This window comes from Aquarana catesbeiana, linkage group LG05, assembly GCF_042186555.1.
Source record: "Aquarana catesbeiana isolate 2022-GZ linkage group LG05, ASM4218655v1, whole genome shotgun sequence".
NCBI classification, from domain to species: domain Eukaryota; kingdom Metazoa; phylum Chordata; class Amphibia; order Anura; family Ranidae; genus Aquarana; species Aquarana catesbeiana.
This window is the reverse complement of record NC_133328.1, coordinates 652,574,540-652,599,894: the sequence shown is the minus strand read 5'-3', so window position 1 is coordinate 652,599,894 and position 25,355 is coordinate 652,574,540. Positions and strand designations below refer to the sequence as shown.

At 50.7% G+C, this 25,355-nt stretch overlaps 3 protein-coding genes across 37 annotated transcripts in view; 1 reads left to right on the top strand and 2 right to left on the bottom strand.

Annotated features, from left to right (window-relative positions):
* Positions 1–25,355, top strand: part of LOC141145703 (uncharacterized) — a 353,511-nt gene that overhangs the window by 38,870 nt on the left and 289,286 nt on the right. The window lies entirely within an intron of this gene.
* On the bottom strand, positions 550–19,411 carry LOC141145704 (uncharacterized). Of its 3 annotated transcripts, XR_012244588.1 has the most exons (5): positions 8,530–8,867; positions 6,647–6,770; positions 4,615–5,571; positions 2,311–4,176; positions 550–2,205 (listed from the first exon to the last, which is right to left on the bottom strand). XR_012244588.1 is itself a non-coding variant. In XM_073632581.1 (4 exons), exons 1-4 carry the CDS (start codon positions 17,277–17,279, stop codon positions 3,323–3,325), a joined length of 1,956 nt encoding a protein of 651 aa, XP_073488682.1. In that variant the 5' UTR covers positions 17,280–19,411; the 3' UTR covers positions 550–3,322. The 3 variants fall into 3 exon arrangements, 2 of the variants coding, with proteins under 2 accessions (XP_073488682.1, XP_073488680.1); XM_073632581.1 differs by lacking the exon at positions 8,530–8,867 and adding an exon at positions 17,259–19,411 and having other exon boundaries at positions 550–4,176; XM_073632579.1 differs by having other exon boundaries at positions 550–4,176.
* LOC141145706 (uncharacterized) overlaps positions 20,637–25,355 on the bottom strand; it is a 28,208-nt gene continuing 23,489 nt past the window's right edge. For 2 of the 33 annotated variants that reach the window (XM_073632583.1, XM_073632585.1), the window contains one exon: positions 20,637–24,989. In XM_073632583.1, the coding sequence (XP_073488684.1) occupies positions 23,815–24,989 (1,175 nt within the window). In that variant the 3' untranslated portion in view covers positions 20,637–23,814. The remainder of the gene's footprint in view (positions 24,990–25,355) is intronic. The other 31 variants (XR_012244614.1, XR_012244618.1, XR_012244597.1 and 28 more) reach the window with 31 other exon arrangements.

The window sequence follows — 25,355 nt, the reverse complement described above, 5'->3', positions numbered from 1 at the left end:
CTGTCCCAACCTCACTCTCCCACTGGCCTCCCATTCCTAGCTTCCTTCTCCCACTGGCCCTGTTCCAACCTCCCTCTCCCGCCGGCCCTGTCCCAAAGGACCTCCTCCACCAGCCCCATTTCCCAGCCTCCCTTTCCCACTGGCCCTATTCTGGCCTCCCATTCCTAGCCTCCTTCTCTCACCGGCCCTGTTCTAACCTCCCTTTCCCGCCAGCCCTGTCCCAACCTCCCTCCTCCACCAGCCCCATTCTGGTCTCCCTTTCCTGCTATTCCTGTCCCAACCTCCACACCCAAAGTATCGCACCAGAGGCTGCAATGGTATCTTCATGTTATCACATCCTCTCATAGCAACACATGACCGGGGGCTGCGCTGATTGGTTCTCGATCACTCCTTCAGGCTGGAGCAGTGACTGCATTAATGTTTGAGTTACTGAGCTCTGTAAACAATAGGGATGATGTGAGGGCTAGAGCACCACCTGCTGGATGGAAACGAGAATACACAATATACATGAGCACATTTCAGATTTACCCAAAAAAAAGAAAATATTCCTGAAATTTGAATGTTTTATTCCTGCCGATAATAAAAGAAATCTTTACAAAACTGCTGTACATTCTTTAGCCCCAACATTTGTTGACATTGCCCACCCCCTCCTCGTTTACTGCTCTTTATACAAGAAAATAACAGCTACCCTCTGGCTGCTTTGGCACCTCCGTTTCCCCTCCCCCAGACAGGTGTAACAATATCAGATGGACAACTTACCTTTCTTTCCTCGGCCCGCCTTCATTTCTGTGTCTGGGAACGGCAGACATAACACTCCATCCTTCAGGATGAGATCACAATTCTGGAAGGTGTCAGAGGAGAAAAACTTCCCGACTGGTGTACAATGTACACGGGGGTGCCCGGCGTGGTATTTCTGGGGGTGCCTGATTGGCTGCCATGGGTGTGGTGGTTTTGTTCTTGTGTTGTATGGAATGTTATATGCCATTGCCCCCCAGCATGCACCACAGAGAGATCTGTCAGGGAACATCGCCCCCTACTGTGGAATTTGTTCCATGCAGCACCCTTGACACACCCAACGTAAGACTTATATCAGCAGTTTTGAAAGACCTCCATTAAACAACCCAGTTCATTAAAGGACAGAAGAGATTTCAAATTTTCCCAGCCTCCCTCTCCCACTGGCCTTGTTGTGGCCTCCCATTCCTAACCTCCTTCTCTCACTGGCCCTGTCCCAACCCCACTCTCCCAACAACCCTGTCCCAATCTTCCTCTCCCACCGGCCCCATCCCAGTCTCCCTTTCCCACTGGCCCTGTCCTTTGTCTCCCTCATACATAAATCCAATTCCTGTTTTCACACTTCCACAAGCTGTATACCTCTCATGTTTACAGGCTCCAGAATATACAAACCACAGCCTCCCACCTGTCACCCTACTACCTCACCCCTAGTGTAATAAGTGGTATCACCCCCACACTTTGTTATGTTACCTCCCTTTGCTCTATGACCACATTGCCCCTTCACCCTGTGACCACCTTCTCTCATCCATAGGTGTATAAATTGTTCTATCTGAATATACAGGACTTATGACTCAGGAAGAAAGTCAAAGGCAGCCAGATAAGTAGCAGTGAGTGGTGGCAGCCCACTGGATCCCCCTTAGTACGAGAAGGGAAGATTTGGTGTGGTAGCACACAGCGGAGACCTCCCCCCTTTAAATAGGACAGAATGGTCAGAGGACAGTGGTGGAGGTGTGATTGGGCCAAGAGCAAGACTGTCACCACCTAAAGAAGCAACTCCAGAAACATTCCACTGTTACGGATGGGCGAAAATGACTTTTCATTGGAAATAAATGGAGGCAAAAGGTGTCTAGAACTACAATGGGCCATTCCTGAGCCATAGGCTTGCATACTGGGATCTCGATCTCCATGAATACTCCCTCGCTAAAGCTTCCTGAGGGTTCAGCCATGCCCTTGATTTTCCATCAACTCTTCTAAGAGTGCAGCCTTGACTTCTGCTTACAACAGCCTCACATTTCTTTCCTGCAAGGCTTATCCCAGCCTCCTTCTCCCACCGTCCCATCCTCCCTCTCCCACTGGCCCCGTCCCAACCTCCCTCTCCCACTGGTCCTGTCCCGGTCTCCCTCTCCCACCGGCTTATCCCAGCCTCCTTCTCCCACCGTCCCATCCTCCCTCTCCCACTGGCCCCGTCCCAACCTCCCTCTCCCACTGGTCCTGTCCCGGTCTCCCTCTCCCACCAGCTTATCCCAGCCTTCTTCTCCCACCGTCCCATCCTCCTTCTCCCACTGGCCCCGTCCCAACCTCCCTCTCCCACTGGTTCTGTCCCGGGCTCCCTCTCTCACCGGGCCCATCCCAACCTCCCTCTCCCACCGGGCCCGTCCCGACCTTCCTCTCCCACCAGGCCCGTCCCAACCTCCCTCTTCTATCTGGCCCCGTCCCAGCCTCCCTCTCCCAGTGGCCCCATCCCAACCTCCCTCTCCCACTGGTCCTGTCCTGGCCTCCCTCTCCCACTGGTCCTGGCCTCCCTCCCCCTCCGGCCCTGTCCCAACTTCCCTCTCTCATTCTGCCCTGTCGCAACCACACTCTCCCACCAGCCCCGTCCCAGCCTCCCTCTCCCACTGGCCCTGTCCCAATCTCATCTCCCAGCAGCCCATCCTGGCCTACCTCTCCCACTGGCCCTGTCCCAACATCCCTCTCTATTCAGCCCTGTTCCAACCTCCGCCCGCACTCTTCTAGCTTTCCTTTCTCACCTGTCTGTCTCCCTCTCCCACTGGCCCTGTTCTTTATCTGCCTCATACATCAACCCTAAACCCTGTCTTCCCCTTCTACTAGCCCTTTACCTCCCACCCTAACAGATTCCAGAATATGAAAAACACAGCCCTCCACCTATCACCCCACTACCTCACCCTGGTGTCATAAGTGGTGTCACCTCCACTCTGTTACATTATCTCCTTCTACTTAATGACCACATTGCCCTTTCATCCTGTGACCATGTTGCCGCTTCACCCTGTGGCCATCTTCCCCCATCCATAAGTGTATAAATTGTGCCTCGGACCGATTTCAGAAGCAGAAATTACGAACCCGAATCTGATAACCTTAACAATTAGGACAAGGACAAGTTGATCTGATTGGCTGGCACTATTTACACATTTCAACTTCTGTAGTTTCTATGAAGTTGTCAATGAAAAGTTCCACATTCATCAAAGTCACGTACTGCTTACAGACGAATGGTGATTGGAGGGATAAATAAATTAATGGTGGGATCTAATTAATCAGTGGCTGGTCCTTGTAGAATTCGAGCTGTCGGCAGCACCTAATCGTACTGGAAGCCGGCAGTGGAGGTCAGGAGGTTCTGTAGGAAAGCGGTGGAGAGCTGCAGGTGTTGGTGAAGTTTGAGACAGGAGTCTCCTGTGGAGTCCAGCTTTGTGTCCTCTTCTCTGCTCCTGGCTGGGAGGAACTGTGGAAGTTTGTAGACTTTCTTTGGTGGAGGGGCCACAGGTCGCAGTAATAGTTTGTCCCGAGCGTGAATCTTCTGATGCCGATTGAACTGGAAGAGATAAGAGAAAGTCCGTCCACACTCTACACATGGGAAGAGCTTTGTGGACTGCAGTGGCCCATCTGTGGACACAACGTGGTCACTCTGAGAAGAAATGGGATGCGCCTCTTGGTTACCCAACAAACTCTGTTTGGAACTGCCGTGTGTCTCACATGTAGGCTGCTTCGATGACTTGTCCTCTCTGTGAATCTTCTCGTGGTTCTTCAGATGTTGGTTGTACAGGAAACTTTTTTTACAAAAGGAACACTGAAAGGACTTTTCAACAAGTGGAGCCCCTAGATCATCTTGCCTCGTCCCTGCGGCTGGTGGAGCTGGCCAATCGCCTTTGCCATCAACCTGCTGACAATCTGCCACTTGAAACTGTCTACTCCACTGTGGTGTGTCCACGATGAGAGTCTGCTGGTCCCCTATCCAGGAATGCTGAGGTATAATTGTATTGTGTGGAATCACGAGGGCCACAGGAAACACGGCCTCTGACTGCTGGTGGTGGGCCTCGAGAAAATTGGAACAGCCAGTATGGACATCCCACAGTTGTGTCTGGATGGTACTCAGCTCTACCTTAGATCCAACATTGATATTCTCCACCTGAATGAGGGTCAGGAAATCTGATTCTGCAGAAATGAAGAGGAGAAATATTAGTTTGGTGTTACATTTCTATCAGCCACAAGACAGCATAATACATATTTGAGGAGGCTGCACACCTCACATCGGGCAAACAAAAGGCAGATACCTGGCCAATATACTATTATCTATATGAGATGATGATTGAAGTGCTACTGCATATTTCCTGCTGAATATAGAAGCTCAATGTGCTCATGGCAATAAATATCATATCCCACACCTACCTCACCCCATCATCTTTCACAAAGCAAGCGGTTGGTGTTTGCCCTTGGATAGCCCCGCACATATGAAAGGCTTGTGCTGGACATTGGACAGATCTATGCATGTGAGGGTCCAATGTCCAGTCATAAACTCATCTATCTGAAGAATATTCTTTTATAATTACACAAAATAAAGTCACAGGGCCCCCACCACTTCAGATAACTTACCTGAGAAAAGCATGCTGGTCGGTGTTTGAACTTCACCAATGATGGTAAAAACATCTGTAGGATTACACAAGCCCGACACAGGACCACATGTCTCTTCATTACGATTATTTGTGTCTTTTTTTATAAAATTCTCATTATTAACCACATGAGAGCCACTGAGACTTGGGATAATGGAGGTCCCTGTGTTCTGGTTCACTAAGCCATCTCCTGCGTTCTTCAAGGTTGTGGTTGTCTGTGTACCTAGGCTAAACAAACTCTCCAGGGTTGTGAAAGTCTTAGTGTCCAGGCTTACCAAGCCATCTATGGTGCTCTCCAGGGTTGTGAAAGTCTTAGCATCCAGGCATACCAAGCCATCTCCTGGGCTCTCCAAGTTTGTGAACGTCTTAATGTCCAGGCTTACCAAACCATCTTCTGGGCTCTCCAGGGTTGTGGATGTCTCAGAGTTCAGGCTTACCAAGCCATCTATGGTGTTCTCTGGGGTTGTGGATGTCTCAGTGTCCAGGCTTATCAAGCCATCTCCTGGGCTCTCCAGGGTTGTGAAAGTCTTAGTGTCCAGGCTTACCAAGCCACCTCCTGGGCTCTCCAGAGTTGTGGATGTCCTGGTGTCCAAGCTGAAAAAGCCATCCTCTGGGTTCTCTGACATTTTGAATGTCTCAGTCCCCTCACAAATGGTGTTCTTTGCTGAATGCTCCGGAATAATAACTGAGCCTCTGTCATTATAAAATAAGGTATCCAAATTGGGGGAGGTTTGTGAAGGTTGAGAAGGGAAGGGAGTGGCAGTTCTCGATGTACTCTCATCCTGAATTACAGACATCTCTGTTATCTGGATAATGAAGTTCTCCCCAGAGATTTCCTCAATGATGGCACTCTCTCGGGTCAACAGACTCTCTTCAGCACTCTTCTGGGCTGCCCAACCATCGCCATTCTCCAGCTCTTCCTTTACCTGATACATGAAGCCTGCCAGATACAAAGTAACAATTATTCCACGAACACAAACTACATGGCGAACATCTTTAATAAAATCTTTCAGAATATAATCTTTATATCACTAGAGGGGTTCCCAGCAGGAGGAAGGAGGTCCTGATTCCTCTATATAGATCTTTATATCACTGGAGGGGTCACCGGCAGGAGGAAGGAGGTCCTGATTCCTCTATATAGATCTTTATATCACTGGAGGGGTCACCAGCAGGAGGAAGGAGGTCCTGATTCCTCTATATAGATCTTTAAATCATTAGAGGGGTCACCAGTAGGAGGAAGGAGGTCCTGATTCCTCTATATAAATCTTTATATCACTAGAGGGGTCACCAGTAGGAGGAAGAAGGTCCTGATTCCTCTATATAGATCTTCATATCACTAGAGGGGTCACCAGCAGGAGGAAGGAGGTCCAGATTCCTCTATATAGATCTTTATATCACTAGAGGGGTCACCAGCGGGAGGAAGGAGGTCCTGAACCCTCTATATAGATCTTTATATCACTAGAGGGATCACCAGCGGGAGGAAGGAGGTCCTGAACCCTCTATATAGATCTTTATATCACTAGAGGGATCACCAGCAGGAGGAAGGAGGTCCTGAACCCTCTATATAGATCTTTATATCACTAGAGGGGTCACCAGCAGGAGGAAGGAGGTCCTGATCCCTCTATATAGATCTTTATATCACTAGAGGGATCACCAGCGGGAGGAAGGAGGTCCTGAACCCTCTATATAGATCTTTATATCACTAGAGGGATCACCAGCGGGAGGAAGGGGATTTTGCTTTCAAGCAATCCCTGGATAAATATCCCTCATAGTTGCTCTATTCAAGGAAAGCTGCCAGAAGACAAATATTGCGGCAGTCATTGCCAATGCTGGTTACTCGGCTGTCATGGTGATCCCCTGGCTTCATTCAGTATTATATTTACTCACTATACTGGCTGTTTACATCTACCGGGTGAGTTATATGAAAAATTAGATTCTGAGCTCAGCAGTTCATAAGAAGACCAGCATTGGCCACCCCAGTATTTCTCTGATTGGACAATCAGTTTTCATCTTACCGAGCGATTGGAAAAGCTCTGCTGTGTCTCTCATCACCGTCCTGTAGAGTTCCTTCTGCCAGGTGGCCAGGCCCATCCACTCCTCCTCCGAGAATGTCAAAGTGTCCCGAAATGTGCGCAGAACCTGCCAGAGACGGAGAAGCGGTAAGTCGGGAAATTGTGCATGATGTCATACTATCCTTGGTGAGATGGGAAGTGGTGTGTGATGTCATACAATCCATGGTGAGATGGGAAGTGGTGTGTGATGTCATACAATCCATGGTGAGATGGGAAGTGGTGTGTGATGTCATACTATCCATTGTGAGATGGGAAGTGGTGTGTGATGTCATACCATCCATGGTGAGATGGGAAGTGGTGTGTGATGTCATACCATCCATGGTGAGATAGGAAGTGGTGTGTGATGTCATACAATCCATGGTGAGATGGGAAGTGGTGTGTGATGTCATACAATTCATGGTGAGATAGGAAGTGGTGTGTGATGTCATACAATCCATGGTGAGATGGGAAGTGGTGTGTGATGTCATACCATCCTTGGTGAGATGGGAAATGGTGTGTGATGTCATACCATCCATGGTGAGATGGGAAGTGGTGTGTGATGTCATACCATCCTTGGTGAGATGGGAAGTGGTGTGTGATGTCATACCATCCTTGGTGAGATGGGAAGTGGTGTGTGATGTCATACAATCCATGGTGAGATGGGAAGTGGTGTGTGATGTCATACCATCCTTGGTGAGATGGGAAGTGGTGTGTGATGTCATACAATCCATGGTGAGATGGGAAGTGGTGTGTGATGTCATACCATCCATAGTGAGATAGGAAGTGGTGTGTGATGTCATACAATCCATGGTGAGATGGGAAGTGGTGTGTGATGTCATACAATCCATGGTGAGATGGGAAGTGGTGTGTGATGTCATACCATCCTTGGTGAGATGGGAAGTGGTGTGTGATGTCATACAATCCATGGTGAGATGAGAAGTGGTGTGTGATGTCATACAATCCATGGTGAGATGGGAAGTGGTGTGTGATGTCATACCATCCATGGTGAGATGGGAAGTGGTGTGTGATGTCATACAATCCATGGTGAGATGGGAAGTGGTGTGTGATGTCATACAATCCATGGTGAGATGGGAAGTGGTGTGTGATGTCATACAATCCATGGTGAGATGAGAAGTGGTGTGTGATGTCATACCATCCTTGGTGAGATGGGAAGTGGTGTGTGATGTCATACCATCCTTGGTGAGATGGGAAGTGGTGTGTGATGTCATACAATCCATGGTGAGATGGGAAGTGGTGTGTGATGTCATACCATCCATGGTGAGATGGGAAGTGGTGTGTGATGTCATACCATCCTTGGTGAGATGGGAAGTGGTGTGTGATGTCATACCATCCATGGTGAGATGGGAAGTGGTGTGTGATGTCATACCATCCATGGTGAGATGGGAAGTGGTGTGTGATGTCATACCATCCATGGTGAGATAGGAAGTGGTGTGTGATGTCATACCATCCATGGTGAGATGGGAAGTGGTGTGTGATGTCATACAATCCATGGTGAAATGGGAAGTGGTGTGTGATGTCATACAATCCATAGTGAGATAGGAAGTGGTGTGTGATGTCATACCATCCATGGTGAGATGGGAAGTGGTGTGTGATGTCATACCATCCATGGTGAGATGGGAAGTGGTGTGTGATGTCATACCATCCATAGTGAGATAGGAAGTGGTGTGTGATGTCATACCATCCATGGTGAGATAGGAAATGGTGTGTGATGTCATGGTGAGATGGATGGTATGACATCACAAATGGTAAACCTTCACATCATTACTAAGTATTAACAATAAGGAGGACCTGTACTCACTCACACTATGGAGGCAGCTACTACGTACCGGTATACAGATCTCCCCATCACTTTCCACCAGAAACTTTTCGCTCATGATTGTCGACCATGAGGCAAGCCCAGCCCTTTTGTGATGGTTGCTGGGATACCAGTCCATCTCTCAGTTGCCAAGAAACCAGCCAGGATCTTACATCTCAGTTGCTAGGAGACACAAGGTCTCCCAACCTTATTGCCAGTATATTTGCCATCTTGCGGTTGCCAGGATACCACATACACTGAGTACTGCGCGTCCAGAGCGCAGGATGCACACAAGGACTACAAAGCCACAACAAACAACTAGATGTATATACAGTTTATTGTCAAAAGTATTGGGACACCTGCCTTTACACGCACATGAACTTTAATGACCTCCCAGTCTTAGTCCGGAGGGTTCAATATTGAGTTGGCTCCGCCCTTTGCAGCTATAACAGCTTCACCTCTTCTGGGAAGGCCGTCCACAAGGTTTAGGGGGGTGTCGATGGGAATGTTTGACCATTCTTCCAGAAGAGCATTTGTGAGTTCAGGCACTGATGTTGGATGATAAGGCCTGACTCGCAGTCTCCACTCTAATTCATCCCAAAGGTGTTCTAGCGGGTTGAGGTCAGGACTCAAGTTCAGGCCAGTCAAGTTCCTCCACTTCAAACTCGCTCATCCATGTTATGGACCTTGCTTTGTGCACTGGTGGGCAGTCATGTATGAACAGGAAGGGGCCGTCCCCAAACTGTTCCCACAAAGCTGGAAGCATAAAATTGTCCAAAATGTCTTGGTATGCTGACGCCTTAAGAGTTCCCTTCACCGGAACTAAGGAGGCCAAGCCCAACCCCTGAAAAACAACACCACACCATAATTCCCCCTCCACCAAATGATTTGGACCAGTGCACAAAGCAAGGTCCATAAAGACCTGGATGAGTTTGGGGTGGAGAAACTTGACTGGCCTGCACAGAGTCCTGACTTCAACCCCATAGAACATCTTTGGGATGAATTAGAGCGGAGACTGCGAGCCAGGTCTTCTCGTCCAATATCAGTGCCTGACCTCACAAATGCACCTCTGGAAGAATGGTCACACATTCCCATAGACACCCTCCTAAACCTTGTGGACGGCCTTCCCAGAAGAGGTGAAGCTGTTATAGCTGCAAAGGGTGGGCCAACTCCATATTGAACCCTCCGGACTAAGACTGGAATGGCATTAAAGTTCATCTGCGTGTAAGGGCAGGCGTCTCAATACTTTTGACAATATAGTGTACAGTATATAAATGTACAGTATATAATCCAGATTGTATAGGGCGGGGTCCTGCCACTTATTATATACTAATGGTACCACGTGTTTCTTGAATACTTTGCAGTTAGTGTTTTAAATGTATAGCACTCCAGCATGCGCAAGTTGCACTACCCTGCAATGCAATAATGTCAATCGGCTCCAAGTGTCCTGCACTGATGGTTGGCTGACACCCTAAAACTTAGCTTATTGGACACAGCATGTACTTCAGGAGAAAACATTTGAGGTACAAGTGCATGATGTTAACAAAGATTTTCACCTATCTTAAAGTATTAGCCTTCATAAAGATGGTGTATTCTCCGGAGTAGGTGGCATTGTGTCCCCTGGAGTAGAAGGTATTGTGTCCTCCAGAGGAAATGGTATTGTGTCCTCCGGAGGAGGTGGTATTGTGTCCTCCAGAGAAGAAGATATTGTGTCCTCCGGAGGAGGTGGTATTGTATCCTCCAGAGGAGAAGATATTGTTCCTCCAGTGAAGATATTGTGTCCTCTGGAGGAGATGGTATTGTGTCTTCCGGAGGAGATGGTATTGTGTCCTCCGGAGAAGGTGGTATTGTGTCCTCCGGAGGAGGTGGTATTGTGTCCTCCAGAGGAGAAGATATTGTGTCCTCCGGAGGAGGTGGTATTGTGTCCTCCGGAGGAGATGGTATTGTGTCCTCCGGAGAAGGTGGTATTGTGTCCTCCGGAGGAGGTGGTATTGTGTCCTCCAGAGGAGAAGATATTGTGTCCTCCGGAGGAGGTGGTATTGTATCCTCCAGAGGAGAAGATATTGTGTCCTCCAGAGGAGAAGATATTGTGTCCTCCGGAGGAGATGGTATTGTGTCCTCCGGAGGAGGTGGTATTGTGTCCTCCGGAGGAGGTGGTATTGTGTCCTCCAGAGGAGATGGTATTGTGTCCTCCAGAGGAGATGGTATTGTGTCCTCCAGAGGAGGTGGTATTGTGTCCTCCAGAGGAGAAGATATTGTGTCCACTGGAGGAGATGGTATTGTGCCCCCTGGAGGAGAAGACATTGTGTACTCCAGACAATATAAAATTGTGTCCCCTGGGGGAGGTGGTATTGTGTGCTCCAGAGGATATACAATTGTGTCCCCTGGAGGAGGTGGTATGGTGTCCCTGGAGGAGGTGATATTGTGCCCCCTGGAGATGGTATTGTGTCCTCCACAGGTGGTGGTATTGTGTCCCCTAGAGGAGAAGGAATTGTGTCCTTTGGGGGTGGTGGTATTATGTCCTCTGGCAGCGGTGGCTTTGTGTCCCCTGGAGAAGATGGTATTGTATCCCCCTGGAGGAGGTTGTATTGTGTCCTCTGGAGTAGTTGGTATTGTGTCCTCTGGAGGAGATGGTATTGTGTCCCCCTGGAGGAGGTGGTATTGTGTCCTCTGGAGTAGTTGGTATTGTGTCCTCTGGAGGAGATGGTATTGTGTCCCCCTGGAGGAGGTGGTATTGTGTCCTCTGGAGTAGTTGGTATTGTGTCCTTTGGAGGAGATGGTATTGTGTCCCCCTGGAGGAGGTGGTATTGTGTCCTCCAGGGGAGATGGTATTATGTCCCCTGGAGGAGATGGCATTGTGTCCTCTGAAGGAGATGGTATTGTGTCCTCTGGAGGAGATGGTATTGTGTCCTCTGGAGGAGATGGTGTTGTGTCCTCTGGAGGAGATGGTGTTGTGTCCCCTGGAGGAGATGGTGTTGTGTCCACTGAAGGAGATGGTATTATGTCCCCTGGAGGAGATGGCATTGTGTCCTCTGGAGGAGATGGTATTGTGTCCTCTGGAGGAGATGGTGTTGTGTCCTTGGGAGGTGGTGGTATTTTGTCCTCTGGAGGAGATGGCATTGTGTCCTCGGGAGGTGGTGGTATTGTGTCCCCCGGAGGAGATGGTGTGACGAACCCCGGTACCCACAAGGAGTATGTCTATCGTATAAGCTTCCGTGGCTCGGTACCAGAACAATCTAAAATCCCTTAGCCTACCCAGTCACTTGTCGGGATGCACCCTAGGGTGGCGCAAAACATCAACTATTTATTGAAACACAGGTACAAAGAGATATACACTCCGGGGACAATCCCCCCTTCATTTCATAATGACTCAGGGCGGGGAAAACTACGTCCAGTAACATGAGACACAGGTACATTCAAACTTTTCAACAAATAATTTAATCAGTAATTGGGCATGTAGACGGCCCCTAGAAAGGGCTTTTGGAGAATTTCCCCCTCTATCAACTAATAGCTGACAGTGATATAATTAACATAAGCTAATTAACTAGTCACTTAAAGTGGAGCTCCGCTTAAAAAAAAAAATTGAAAGTCAGCAGCTACAAATACTGCAACTGCTGACTTTTAATAATCGGACACTTACCTGTCTCAGGGTCCAGCGTTGCGGGGGGGAACGAGAAGCCCTGCTCGTCTCCCCCTCCTCTCTGCGTCGCTGGCATTGTCACTGTGGGCGCCTGGCTTTGGCTACACAGCCGGGCACGCACTGCGCATGCGTGAGCCACGCTGCGCGCTGTGACTGGCCGGGCAATCATCTGGGACCTGTGACGTGTCCCAGATGAGGGGGTGCGCCAGGAGGAAGAGGGAGCTGGAACCCTTTAAAAAGAGGGTCCCCCCCACCAAAAAAAATGACGTGCCAAATGTGGCATGTCAGGGGGTCACCTTCCCTTAAAGTGGAAGTTCCATTTTTGGGTGGAACTCCGCTTTAAACCAGCCTAGGGGACCAGACAATTTGGCACCTACAACCCTGAATACAAAGTACTGTACTATACACATTATTACAAGTATAAACACATAGATGAGAAGACAGACACAATAGGGGATCCAATTAACCATGGAATTCACATGTAAGTAATGCTTCCATTAATCAGGGATCACAGACTGCATGGCAATGGTCTACAACAGGCTATGAGGCAAAGCCCATACAATGTCCCAGCAGTCTGATGCAGTGGAATTAATTTATCTTCATAGGTTTCTTGAGGGATATTGTTGATAAATATTTCTGTCCCAAGTGCAGGAGCCTCTCCAATTTTCAACACAAACCACACATATAAGGGATAAAACAAAATGCTGAATCCAGTGTGGTTGTACTGGGAGTCTGGTTAGGGCAGACCTGACTGGGCTTCTCGGTCACCCTGTGCCCCTAATGGACAAAGGGTAACTTACACATAAGAGGGGCCGGGGGAGCTGAAACCTCTCTAAGGTAAGCTGGGTTCCATGGGCCCCCCCGCCCAAAGTGACTCCCGTCACAGATGGTATTTTGTCCTCCAGAGGAGATGGTATTGTGTCCTCTGGAATGAGATGGAATTTTGTCCCCTGGATTTGGTAGTGTGTCCCCTGGAGGAGATGGTATTATATCCTCCAAAGGAGATGGTATTGTGTCCTCCGGAGATAGCATTGTGTCTCCTGGAGATGGCATTGTGTCTCCTGGATTTGGTAGTGTGCCCCCTGGAGGAGATGGTATTATATCCTCCAGAGGAGATGGCATTGTGTCCTCTGGAGGAGGAGGCATGGTGTCCCCTGACAGAGATGTTATTTTGTCCCCCCCAGAGGAGATAGTATTGTTTCCCCCAGTTGCGGCAGTGGGGGAAGGTAATATCGTGTGTAGGCATGTGCAAACTTTTGTCTCCACTGTAGGTAGCGTTCAGCCACAGCGGCATTGTAGTTGGAGGGGAAAGTCAAGAGGAACATGGTTTTTCTATGGTTTCCTAAGTCACTGGGGAAACTATCTGGTTTCAAGTTTCATGCTGGTACCTCATGTGACTCTGGCAGCCATTTTGGTTCCGGCAGAGTCTATCTAAGGCTCTGGCTCTCAGGCTAAGTGCGCATTTAGCATGTGGGTAGTGTAGGAACAGTTCACTCGTCTGACAGGGACAGTGATGAGCTGCAGGGAGAGGTTCCAAGTGGCAGGGAGAGGTACCAGACAAGTAGGGAAAGGATAGGGACATGCCATCCTTCCTGGAGACATCCATATTTGGGCTCGCACCGGCCAGGCCGCAATCCACTCCTCAAGACAGGCGCTGTCGGCACTCCCAAAGCCTACTCTGCTACACATCGCTGTTGTACCCTGTGAGTGTTCCTGGTTGGGTGCCTTCCCACCGGGCTTGTTGTGAATCATAGACGTTAACATCATTTGTAGTGTTGGTAATGATTAAGCAAAAGATGTATGTGTGAAACGCGTCTACATGACCACACTTTGATGTCTTTGGTGTTATTTTTGTGAAACAAAATAAAAGGCAATCGGAAGTTCTGGGTGTGCCGCCATTTCTTTATTCTTTCTAAGTTTCCCACGGAGGCGGGCCGGGGCTAGCACTCTGCAAGATACTCCAATCAGCCTCATCTCTATACACCTGGAGCAGCAGTTCTTTTTCTTGCTACTAGTGTGAGTGCAGGGAAAACTGTGCCTGGCTCATGCTTAAAGTGGTTGTAAACCCTAAAAAAGAAACGAAAAAAAACTGCAAGACAAAGGCATAACGAGCTAGTATGCGTAGCATAGCATACTAGCTCATTATGAATTACTTACCTGAGATCGAAGCCCCTGCAGCGGTCCTCGTTCACCTCTCCGGCAGCCGACATCGCTCCCCGGGGGTTAATTCTGGGTATCGCGGCTCCGGTGCTGTGATTGGCCGGAGCCACAATGACATCACTCCCACGAATTTGTGTGCGGGAGCCCCCCGGTAATGGCACAATCTAACTGAAGCAACGGCACGGAAGTTCAGTTTGCTTAAGTGCGCATGTGCCAATGACGTCTGCACATGCAAATACAGGGGATATCTCCTAAACCGTGCAGTTTTAGGAGATATCCAGTGTAGCTACAGGTAAGCCTTATTATACTACTTTATTATAGGGTTGCCTGTAGTGAAAAATGGTTGTAAAGGGTTTACAAGGCTGTGAGTCATGAAATCTGGGTCAGGGTTTACTTGGGTTCAGGGCAGGGTGACTCATACAGGCAGTTCTCTGGTGCCTCCTCCGGTTCTGGAAAGTTGGAGAACTGGAGCTGGAGAGCAGAGGCTAGGTGGACTGGTCAACATGTTTAAGGGAGCTCAGCCAATCCCCAGGTGGTGGGTCTGGCAGGGGACTAAGTGAGCTCTTAAATATGAATGAGTCGGGCTGCCAGAGGAGTCGAGTGGAAGATGGACATGCAGTGCTGAGGAGACTGTCAATGGCCCTCGAGGGACCCCTGCTGGGGAGGAGCTCTACCTTGGGCCAGGCCTCAGATGCTGGCCTGGAAGTATCCTACCACAAGAGAAGCTGTAAGGAAGCTTTCCTGAGGAGGTGGTATTGTGCCCCCCCCCCCGGTGGAGGTGGTATTGTGTCCCCCCAGAGGAGGTGGTATTGTGTGTCCCCCCAGAGGAGGTGGTATTGTGTGTCCCCCCAGGGGAGGTGGTATTGTGTCCCCCCAGAAGAGGTGGTATTGTGTCCCCCAGAGGAGAAGGTAGTATTGTGTCCCCCCAGAGAAGGTTGTATTGTGTGTGTCCCCCAGAGGAGGTGGTATTGTGTCCCCCAGAGGAGGTAGTATCGTGTCCCCCTGGAGGAGGTGGTATTGTGTGTGTCCCCAGAGGAGGTGGTATTGTGTGCCCCCCCCCAGGAGGTGGTGTTGTGTCCCCCCCCCCCCAGAGGAGGTGGTGTTGTGTGTGTCCCCCCCCAGAGGAAGTGGTATTGTGTCCCCCCGGTGGAGGTGATATTGTGTCCCCCCAGAGGGGGTGGTATTGTGTCCCCCCAGAGAAGGTTGTATTGTGTGTCTCCCCAGAGAAGGTTGTATTGTGTGTCCCCTCGGAGAGGGTTGTATTGTGTGTGTCCCCAGAGGAGGTGGTATTGTGTCCCCCCCCAAAGGAGGTGGTGTTGTGTCCCCCCCCAGAGGAGGTGGTATTGTTGTCCCCCCCCCAGAGGAGGTGGTGTTGTGTCCCCCCCAGAGGAGGTGGTGTTGTGTGTGTGTCCCCCCAGAGGAAGTGGTATTGTGTGTCCCCGGTGGAGGTGGTATTGTGTCCCCTCCCAGAGGAGGTGGTATTATGTGCCTCCCCCCAGAGAGGTGGTATTGTGTCCCCCTGGTGGAGGTGTTATTGTGTGCCCCCCCAGAGGAAGTGGTATTGTGTCCCCCTGGAGGAGGTGGTATTGTGTGTGTGTCCAGAGGAGGTGGTATTGTGTCCCCCCCCAAAGGAGGTGGTGTTGTGTGTCCCCCCAGAGGAGGTGGTGTTGTGCCCCCCCAGTGGAGGTGGTATATTGTGTCCCCCCAGAGGAGGTGGTATTGTGTCCCCCTGGAGGAGGTGCTACTGTGCCCCCCCAGAAGAAGTAGAGTGAAACACAATGTTAGAAGACCCCCACCTCATTAACAAGTAACCCCCAATCCCTGCTGCACTCTAAATGACCCCCCCCCCTTGTGCTCCCTCCTTCCCTAACTGCTGATACTGTTATTCCAGCAGGGAGAAGGACACTCACCAGAATAAATGGCGCTCACAGCAGCTGGGGTTCAGTACAAGACCAGAGGTCACTGGTGATCCTCTAAAGTGTGTCACTCCTCTATGAGGGTCAATAGAGCTGACACTCTACAGACACTATACAGAGGGGGATAGCCCAGGAGCTGACACTCTACACACACTATGCAGAGGAATAGCCCAGGAGCTGACACTCTACACACACTATGCAGAGGAATAGCCCAGGAGCTGACACTCTACACACAGACTCTATACAGAGAGGGATACCCCAGGAACTGACACTCTATACAGAGGGAGATACCCCAGGAGCTGAAACTCTACACACACTATACAGAGGAATACCCCAGGAGCTGAAACTCTACACACACTATACAGAGGAATACCCCAGGAGCTGACACTCTACAAACGCACACTATACAGAGAGGGATACCCCAGGAGCTGACACTCTATACAGAGGGATACCCCAGGAGCTGACACTCTACACACACTATACAGAGGGATACTCCAGGAGCTGACGCTCTACACACACTATACAGAGGGATACTCCAGGAGCTGACACTCTACACACACTATACAGAGGAATACCCCAGGAGCTGACACTCTACAAACGCACACTATACAGAGAGGGATACCCCAGGAGCTGACACTCTATACAGAGGGATACCCCAGGAGCTGACACTCTACACACACTATACAGAGGGATACTCCAGGAGCTGACACTCTACACACACTATACAGAGGGATACCCCAGGAGCTGACACTCTACACACACTATACAGAGGGATACCCCAGGAGCTGACACTCTACACACACTATACAGAGGGATACTCCAGGAGCTGACGCTCTACACACACTATACAGAGGGATACTCCAGGAGCTGACACTCTACACACACTATACAGAGGGGGATACCCCAGGAGCTGACACTCTACACACACTATACAGAGGGATACCCCAGGAGCTGACACTCTACACACACTATACAGAGGGATACTCCAGGAGCTGACACTCTACACACACTATACAGAGGGATACCCCAGAAGCTGACACTCACCTGTATGCTGGGTTCTGCCATCTCTCTCTATATACAGATCACACAGTGGATGGTGTTATTATACTCAGAGCTTTCCACTCATCATTCCTCCTTGCTGCCAGTAAGGGGCGGAGCTCCAATGACTGAGAAATGTTCATCCAATCAGAGGCCACCATCCGGCATAACTGATTAGCCATGAGAGAGAAAACTATACGTTGTACAGAGCTGCCATTCTCCAGTGTTTTCCAGGCCTTCCTGTGGATGGTTGACCTCCCATCAGATGGTGGGGCCTCCATGGTTCTGAGGTTAACACCAACTGGAAGAGCCAACATCATGACCCCAATGGTCTTCTTATCTGACTATAGGGGGGGCATTCTTCTCATTACCAATATAAGAGATGTTCCCTTATGGATTGTTTGAAGATAGGTTCCCAGGACCTGAGAATAGTTGTTGGGGTTCCTGGGAGCTGACAATGGTTGTAGGGGGTCCTGAGACCTGACAATGGTTGTAGGGGTTCCCAGGACCTGGGAATGGTTGTAGAGATTCCTGGGAGCTGACAATGTTTGTAGGGGGTCCTGAGACCTCACAATGGTTGTAGGGGTCCTGAGACCTGACAATGGCTGTAGGGGTTCCTGAGACATGACAATAGTTGTAGGGGTTCCTGAGACGTGACAATGGTTGTGGGGGCTCCAGGGAGATGAAAATGGTTGTAGGGTTTCCGGGGAGCTGACAATGGTTGTAGGGGTTCCCAGGAGCTGACAATGGTTATAGTCGGGTTGCTGGGACCTGACAATGGTTGTAGGGGGTCCTGAGACCTGACAATGGTTGTAGGGGTTCCTAATATGTGACAATGGTTGTGGGGGTTCCCGGGAGCTGAAACCGGTTGTAGGGTGTCCTGAAACCTGACAATGGTTGTAGGTGTTCCCGGGAGTGGACAATGGTTGTAGGAGTTCCTGAGATGTGACAATGGTTGTGGGGGTTCCTGGGAGCTGACAATGGTTGTAGGGTTTCCTGGGAGCTGACAATGGTTGTAGTCGGGTTCCCAGGAGCTGACAATAGTTGTGGGGGGTCCTGAGACATGACAAAGGTTGTAGAGGTTCCCGGGAGCCGACAATGGTTGTAGGGGTTCCTGAGATGTGACAATCGTTGGGGGGTTCCCCGGAGCTGACAATGGTTGTGTTCCCAGGAGCTTACAATGGTTGTAGGGGGTCCTGGGACCTGACAATGGTTGTTGGGGTTCCTGGGAGCTGACAATGGTTGTAGGGTTTCCTGGGAGCTGACAATGGTTGTAGTCAGGTTCCCAGGAGCTGACAATGGTTGTAGGGGGTCCTGAGACCTGACAATGATTGTTGGGGTTCCCGAGAGCTGAGAATGGTTGTGGGGTTCCTCTGGGGTAGGAAGGTTGGGAATATCCAATATCTGTATCTGTTCGTCTCTTGGTGGTTCTCAGTGTTTGACTCTATTGGGTTAATCTGCAAGGTTCTGTTGCTAGGTAACCAGCTGCTCTCATGCGTTACCATGGCAGCAGGGTTGGCATCCCTGACCGTCTTCTTCTGCAGTCTTCCTTGTGTAGCAGTGGGTGGAGTCTGGAGATACAGGGGAAGGGGGACAATGACACTGTAATGGGCAGCGATGGTGTCTCCTGTAATTCTGGGTGGAGTTGGTAGAGGTCAGAGACATAAGGTGACCGCCTCTATAATTCCTATCAGGAGGTCGGGAAACGTCCATGGCACGGAGATTCCACCTGAACTTCTAAACTTTAACAAAATTCAAGCTGAAGTTTAATCTGCTTATATTTCCCCTTCCCTGGTCGTCGTCCCCCCATTACCATGACGTTATTACATAAACCTTTCCATTGTCATAACATTCATATTTTATGCCCAGTGATGTCATCACTGGTTCTCTGTTCTTCTCTATGCAATGCAGGCAGATCATGGGTTGATTGATGGGTGGGTGTCAGTCTAGACAAGTGGTCATTCCTAGACAGGATGTATATGCAAACCGCCCACATGTGTTGCTAAGGCCTCCATGATGGAAACAATCCAAATCGAATGAAAGGGGCGAGGCCGGGGACAGTCAGGCTGGTGAGGAAAGAGCTAGGTGATGCAAGACGTCCTCCAGCCAGGAAATGAGGCAGGACTCTATCTGACTTGCTGCAGCTTCCACTGCACATTGTGAGAAGCGCATCACTGTCTTATAGGGGTGTAGGATCAGGGGCGGGGTCTACATCCTCCATCATTGTAATATAGAGGAGACACGGGACCAGGGGTGGTCTCTACAGATGGCTTTGGACTGTGAACTCTATGGATGACCATGTACTGTGGACGACTGTAGACTATGGACAGCACTGGATTGTGGGCTCTACAGATGGCCTTAGACTGTGAACTCTACAGCCAAACATGGACTGTGGACTATGGACAGCGATGGTGGCAATGGACTGTAGACTCCACATATGGTCATGGACTCTACAGATAACAATGGACTGTGGCTATGGACGGCCATGGGTTGTATAGATGGCCATGGACTCTACATATGGTCATGGATTGTTAGCTGTACAGATGGCTTCAGACTGTGAACTCTATGGATGACCATGAACTGTGGACAGCCATGGACTGTAGCCTATGTACAGCCATAGATTGTGGGCTCTACAGATGGCCTTTGATTGTGGACCCTATGGAATAACCATGGACTGTGACTATAAATGGCCATTGACTGTGTACTCTACATATGGTCATGGATTGTGGGCTCTACTGACAAACTTGGACTGTGGGCTCTACAGATGGACTTGGACCTTGGACTCTACGGATAACTGTGGACTGTGAATATGGATGGCCATTATTGTATAGATGGCCATAAACTGTGGTCTCTACAAATGGCTTTGGACTGTTGATTGTGGACTCCATAGGCGGCCTTGGACTGTGACGTCTATGGCTGACGATCGACTGTGGATGACCATGGACTGTGGACCACCATGCGGCCTTGGACTGTGGATGACCATGAACTGTACGGATGACTGTAGACTCTACATACGGTCAAGGATTGTGGGCTCTACAGATAAACATGGACTGTGTAATTTACATATGGTCATGGATTGTGGGCTCTACAGATAAACATGGACTGTGTAATTTACATATGGTCAAGGATTGTGGGCTCTACAGATAAACATGGACTGTGTAATTTACATATGGTCATGGATTGTGGGCTCTATGGACCACCATGAACTGTACGGATGACCAGGGACTCTACAATTGGTCCTGGATTGTGGACTCTTTGGACCATGGACTAGATGGCCATTAGCCCTCTAAATCCTGTTCCCTGGCTCTGATTGGCTACTGTCCCGAATCTGTGAGTGTGTGATGTGGATGACCCCCCATAATAAAGACGCAGTACACTAGAACACAACCTCAGCCATTTATTTTACACAGAATCCAACCAATAATAACAATCCTCCATGAGCGTCACGGAGTCGGCGTTCTGAGCACATGGAGAGCGTTCACCGGTGCCGAGACTGACGCAGCAATTCAATGTGTGGAATGTCCATCAGTGTCCATGATATTCATACAGTATGTACAACCCTGAGAACGATCATACAGAACACGTACCAACCAACAAATACATCTACAACTTCCCCTCCCCCATTGTTCTTCACATGTGCCGGCCAATCATTCCCCTTTTCCATCACTGGTCTATGTGCCCCCCATTCCCATGTAACTGTATGTCACCTGTACCGGTTTGTCCCCCCACCCCCCAAGTAGTGCACATGTGCAGTCCCGTCACTCCTACCTGCATACATCACACATGCCAGTCTGACGCCCCCCACATACTTTGTCACACTGGCCTATTTACCCCCCCCCATCCCCCGCCACATCTATCTCTCATCCAAACCCGCCACCCCTCACTGTCATCACATGTGCAAGCTCCTTATAATATAGATCTATAGCACCTTATGGGTCTCCCGACACTTCTCAGAGCACACATCACACCCTTTCAGGGCTCCCTCTAAGCTCACAATTCCCTCCATGCCACCCATGACCCACCTCTCATGACATCGTGTCACATGACCCCCTCTCTCTCATGGCCCCGTGTCACATGACCCTCTCTCTCTCATGGCCTCGTGTCACATGACCCTCTCTCTCTCATGACCTTGTGTCACATGACCCCCTCTCTCTCATGGCCTCGTGTCACATGACTCCCTCTCTCTCATGACCTTGTGTCACATGACCCCCCTCTCTCATGACCTTGTGTCACATGACTCCCTCTCTCTCATGACCTTGTGTCACATGACCCCCCTCTCTCATGACCTTGCAACACATGACCCCCCTCTCATGACCTTGTGTCACATGACCCCCTCTCTCTCATGGCCTCGTGTCACATGACTCCCTCTCTCTCATGACCTTGTGTCACATGACCCCTCTCTCTCATGACCTCGTGTTACATGACTCCTCTCTCTCATGACCTCGTGTCACATGACTCCTCTCTCTCATGACCTCGTGTCACATGACCCCCCTCTCTCATGACCTCATGTCACATGACCCCTCTCTCTCATGACCTTGTGTCACATGACCCCCCTCTCTCATTATCTTGTGTCACATGACCCCCTCTCTCATGACCTCGTGTCACATGACCCCTCTCTCTCATTATCTTGTGTCACATGATCCCCTCTCTCTCATGACCTCGTGTCACATGACCCTCTTCTCTCATGACCTTGTTTCACATGACCCCCCCCTCTCTCATGACCTCGTGTCACATGATCCCCCTCTCTCATGACCTCGTTTCACATGACCCCTCTCTCTCATGACCTCGTGTTACATGATCCCCTCTCTCTCATGACTTTGCGTCACATGACCTTGTGTCACATGACCCCTCTCTCTCATGATCTCGTGTCACATGATCCCCTCTCTCTCATGACCTTGTGTCACATGACCCCTCTTTCTCATGACCTCGTGTCACATGACCCTCCTCTCTCATGACCTCGTGTCACATGACCCTCCTCTCTCATGACCTCGTGTCACATGTCCCCCTCTCTCATGACCTCGTGTCACATGACCCCTCTCTCAGGATCTCATGTCACATGACCCCCTCTCTCTCAGGACCTCGTGTCACATGACCCCCTCTCTCTCAGGACCTCGTGTCACATGATCCCCTCTCTCTCATGACCTCGTGTCACATGACCCCTCTCTCTCATGACCTTGTGTCACATGACTCCTCTCTCATGACCCCTCTCTCTCATGCAATCGTGTTACATGACCCCTCTCTCTCATGACCTCGTGTCACATGACTCCTCTCTCTCATGACCTCGTGTCACATGACCCCCCTCTCTCATGACCTCGTGTCACATGACCCCTCTCTCTCATGACCTTGTGTCACATGACCCCTCTCTCTCATGACCTTGCGTCACATGACCTTGTGTCACATGACCCCTCTCTCTCATGATCTCGTGTCACATGATCCCCTCTCTCTCATGACCTCGTGTCACATGACCCTCCTCTCTCATGACCTCGTTTTACATGACCTCCCCTCTCATGACCTCGTGTCACATGACCTCCCCTCTCATGACCTCGTGTCACATGACCCCTCTCTCTCATGACCTTGTGTCACATGATCCCCTCTCTCTCATGACCTCATGTCTCATGACCCCCCTCTCTCATGACCTCGTGTCACATGACCCCTCTCTCTCATGACCTTGTGTCACATGACCCCCCTCTCTCATTATCTTGTGTCACATGACCCCCTCTCTCATGACCTCGTGTCACATGACCCCTCTCTCTCATTATCTTGTGTCACATGATCCCCTCTCTCTCATGACCTTGTGTCACATGACCCCCCTCTCTCATTATCTTGTGTCACAGGACCCCCTCTCTCATGACCTCGTGTCACATGACCCCTCTCTCTCATTATCTTGTGTCACATGACCCCCTCTCTCATGACCTTGTGTCACATGACCCCCTCTCTCTCATGACCTCGTGTCACATGACCCTCTTCTCTCATGACCTTGTTTCACATGACCCCCCTCTCTCATGACCTCGTGTCACATGATCCCCCTCTCTCATGACCTCGTTTCACATGACCCTCTTCTCTCATGACCTTGTTTCACATGACCCCCCCTCTCTCATGACCTCGTGTCACATGATCCCCCTCTCTCATGACCTCGTGTTACATGACCTTGTGTCACATGACCCCTCTCTCTCATGACCTTGCGTCACATGACCTTGTGTCACATGACCCCTCTCTCTCATGACCTCGTGTCACATGACCCCCTCTCTCTCAGGACCTCGTGGCACATGACCTTCCTCTCTCATGACCTCGTGTCACATGACCCTCCTCTCTCATGACCTCGTTTTACATGACCTCCCCTCTCATGACCTCATGTCACATGACCTCCCCTCTCATGACCTCGTGTCACATGACCCCCCTTTCTCATGACCTCGTGTCACATGACCCCTCTCTCATGACCTCATGGCACATGACCCCTTTCTCATGACCTCGTGTCACATGACCCCCCTCACAGCCTCATGCTGACACCTTTTTCTGTGGCAGCTGTCCCGGGCGCTGTGTCTCCGGCCGCCTCTACAGCTCCTCATTGCTCGGAGCGTGTGCGGTTACAGCAGACATTTTTACAGGGATTTTCCAGTGGCCCCACCCCACTGTGACAGCCTCCTTGCCCCCCCTGCGGAGACGTGACGGGCTGCGACACCTTACAGCTGAAATGTAAGCGTTCTCCGGTGTGGATGCGTTGGTGTCTCACCAGGTTGTGTTTGCGGAAGAAGCTGCCGCCGCACACGGTGCAGGGGAAGGGGCGCTGCCCGCTGTGGATCCCTTTGTGACGCTCCAGGTTGGGTTTCTGGATGAAGCTGTCTCCGCACACATCGCAGCGGAAGGGGCGCTCCCCGGTGTGAATCTTCTCGTGGCGGCTCAGGTACTGCCGGCTGCTGAACCCTTTCCCACAGTCAGCGCAGGCGAACGGCCGCTCTCCGCTCCCTCTGCTGTGCGACTTCTGATGGGCGTGCAGATGGGGCTGCGCTACAAAGCTCCGGCGGCACTGATCACAGGAGAACGGCTTATTTCCGCCCACCGCGCCATTTTGGTGAACCCGCTGGTGAGCGAGTAGGTGGGAGCGGCGGGCGAAACCCTTCCCGCACTCGGCACAGCTGTGCGGCCTCTGCGTGGAGTGAACCACCTCCTGGTGCCTCATTAGCGCCTTGCGGTGGCCGAAGCGCTGATCGCACTGGTCGCACGGGAACGGGGTCTCTCCGGTGTGCCGGCGGCGGTGGATCACCAGGTGCTGCTTGCGGCTGAAGCTCTTGTCGCACTCGGCGCAGGTGAATGGCCGCTCCCCGGTGTGGATACGGCAGTGCGTGATGAGATCTGCCTTGCGGTTGAAGCTTTTTCCGCACCGGTCGCAGCAGAAGGGGCGCTCGCCCGTGTGGAGGCGGGTGTGGGTCTGGTAGTTCCCCTTGTGGTTGAATTTGATGCCGCAGTATTGGCAGGAATATAACTTCTCCCCGGTGTGGATGCGCTTGTGGCCCACCAGGTGGTGGCGGTAATGGAAGCTCTTCCCACACACCTCGCAGGGGTACGGCCGCTCCCCGCGGTGGGTGCGCTGGTGGCTGGTCAGGTGGGACTTGCGCAGGAAGCTGCGGTGACAGTCGGTGCAGGAATACGGCCGGTCCGCCAAGTCCTGGGTCCGGGCGCCGGGGAGGAGGCGAGGACGGGAATCACACGGGAACGGGGAGGTGATCCGGATATCTGTACCTGCCGCAGACAAACAACCGTTACCATGGAGACACCACTGACACCGTCCACAGATCTCAACACATACACTATCACACCGATTACCACCGACACCCAACCGGCCACAGCAAGCTCAACCCTCCTTGTACCCTCCACGGTATGTGGTGGAGATATACAGTCAGGAGAAATCTGTGCTGAGCACTGCGATATGAGCAAGAAATGACCCTCCAAACTGCCATCTCCCCCTCCCCCCCAATGCTGCCCCCTACTGGGTGACTTTCACTGCCACCAATGCAAGGGGGTGGCAGGTGTTACAGTATTTGCACCAATACTGGGGGTTATCATTGCATTCCATGACACCAATACTGGGGGTTATCATTGCATTCC

Coding starts and splice junctions, on each gene's coding strand:
- LOC141145704 (XM_073632579.1), bottom strand. CDS start 8,637: ATGGACTGGTATCCCAGCAACCATCACAAAAGGGCTGGGCTTGCCTCA. Junction 6,771..8,529: donor ATGGGGAGATCTGTATACCG/GTACGTAGTAGC, acceptor CGTCTCTGGCAG/GTTCTGCGCACATTTCGGGA. Junction 5,572..6,646: donor AGAGCTTTTCCAATCGCTCG/GTAAGATGAAAA, acceptor TGTATCTGGCAG/GCTTCATGTATCAGGTAAAG.